At 41.4% G+C, this 2,014-nt stretch overlaps 1 protein-coding gene across 1 annotated transcript; it reads left to right on the forward strand.

Moving 5' to 3' along the window:
- Nucleotides 1-399: 399 nt before the first annotated feature.
- On the forward strand, nt 400-1,332 carry LOC128739694 (zinc finger protein 273-like). Its single transcript, XM_053835191.1, has one exon. It carries the CDS (start codon nt 400-402, stop codon nt 1,330-1,332), a length of 933 nt encoding a protein of 310 aa, XP_053691166.1.
- Nucleotides 1,333-2,014: the final 682 nt, after the last annotated feature.

A 2,014-nucleotide genomic window follows, 5' to 3' on the forward strand; every position in this document is an offset into this window, starting at 1 on the left:
GGTACCCATAAAACCCTCGTTACTACTCAGAAAAGTCAGTTCAGAGTACCTGCGGCCAAACGAATGTCTCGGTAAAAATGACCCTTATATATTTACCGACGATTAACAACCTGTAGGTAAGTGTGGTTTGCCTATTTTCCGTAGAAATAGATTAAATACACTACCTACAGACCAAATAAATATCCCGGTCAAAATCACATTTCTAGTCATATTTCTAGTGTCAACAGTCAACAGTAGTTCGACATTTTAGTTCGAAATCTTGTTTTCATTACATACAGTACAGATAAAAACATATTCAACTTTGGACGACTGACCGACTTAGACTTCAATACTAAAAGTAAAAACATACCACAGCCGCTCGGTTTAGACGCTAAATCTTCAACAGCGCGTACTTCTGGTATGGATTTGAAACAACCTGCATCTCACACTGTAGCTGGGAACTCGAAAGTTGCTAGCATATGGTACGATCGTGCCTATCTAGACATCATCGTAGGATACAATCCGGCGTGTTGTCCGGCACCAGAAGACGTTCTTCCAAAGCGCGAGCCATCGCCAGTCGCTCAACTTCAAGCAGAATACAATCAGTGGTATGGTATTCCGATGCCCAAAACATCTCCAGAAGCCCATAGTGACGGCTCAATATCAACATATTGGGATAGCAGCCGCAGTATACCTCCAGGTGCTATTTGGAGGCCTCTAATACTGTCGTCGAATGTGACCCAAAGTCAACCAGAATACAATCCGGTTCAAATTACCGCAGCGCCAAAATCGTCGCCTAAACCCGCAGATCAAGCGAAACCAACACAAGGCAGTAAAAAAAAAAATTTGACCAAAAAACGCAAGAGATTTCAAGCGTTCACTGATACCGGTATCGTCTGTACAGAATGCGACGAAGCTTTCGCCAGTCGGGTAGGACTAACCCAGCATAACCAGGCCAATCATTCCGGACCACGACCGTACCGGTGCGTGCAGTGCGGCAAACGGTATCAATTCCTGACGGAGCTAGAAGCGCACAAAAAACGCCACACTGACGTGGGGAAACCTTTCGGTTGTTCCGAATGTCCGAAACGTTTCAACTTTAAGCGGGATATGATTCGCCATTTTGAAAAGGATCACTGCAACATCGTGCCATTCAAATGTTCAAAATGCAACAAGAGATTTCAGCGACGCGATTCCGTTTTGCAGCATGAAGTCGTATGCGTTGGAAATCCTCTCAAATGTAAGACGTGCGATCAACGATTCGTACGACAAGGATTCTTTTTCCGTCATTCGAAAAAATGTCAGGAACGGTTTGACGCAATCGAGAAAGCTGCTGCACTTTTGCATAAATAAATGGCACTCGACCGGTAAAAGATCGTCTTGGGGACGACAAAGCGAATTGCTGCTTACTACTTACTAATGTATTTGATTCTAATTTTAACTAATTACATGCTAATTTTTGAAAAAAAAAAAAAACCAGTGAAATGTTTTCGTAATAAAGATACTATTGATACTGCAAACTATTGTATTCATTCTCACATAGATTAATAAAAAAAAACATGCGATAATAACGAAAAACTGATGCTTCAAATTGCTCAATTGCAAACATGTGTGGGACACGCAGAAAAGAACCACGTTAATAATTTTCATGTGGGAGTCTAAAAAGGTGCAATCTCCGCAATAACTGGACCGTTCCGATTCGTTCAACTTGACTGCCGCAGTCCTATGCGATTTAAATTCGTATAGGGTGGTCCGCAACACCTTTCGCTCAAATACTTTACAAGTAATTTCGTCTCAAGTCCATAGAGGACTGCCGGTTTGATTAGCATTTTGTACAACGTCAGCTTTGTGCGGCACAGTGGGACGGTTTCAAAAATAGTGAGACATAAGTAATAGCATCGAAACCTTAAGAAGTAGCAGAATAGTTGCTTCAGAAAAGTTTCTTCATTCCAAAAGCACTTTCTAGTGGTGAAAAAATATTCGGACATATTAGGTCCATAATCCCTAATCAAATACAAAAAATATTTTCCTACCT

This window comes from Sabethes cyaneus, chromosome 3 (assembly GCF_943734655.1).
Source record: "Sabethes cyaneus chromosome 3, idSabCyanKW18_F2, whole genome shotgun sequence".
Taxonomy (NCBI): domain Eukaryota; kingdom Metazoa; phylum Arthropoda; class Insecta; order Diptera; family Culicidae; genus Sabethes; species Sabethes cyaneus.

What these genes read in the sequence shown, in the direction of transcription:
- LOC128739694 (XM_053835191.1), top strand. Translation starts at nt 400, where the DNA reads ATGGATTTGAAACAACCTGCATCTCACACTGTAGCTGGGAACTCGAAA.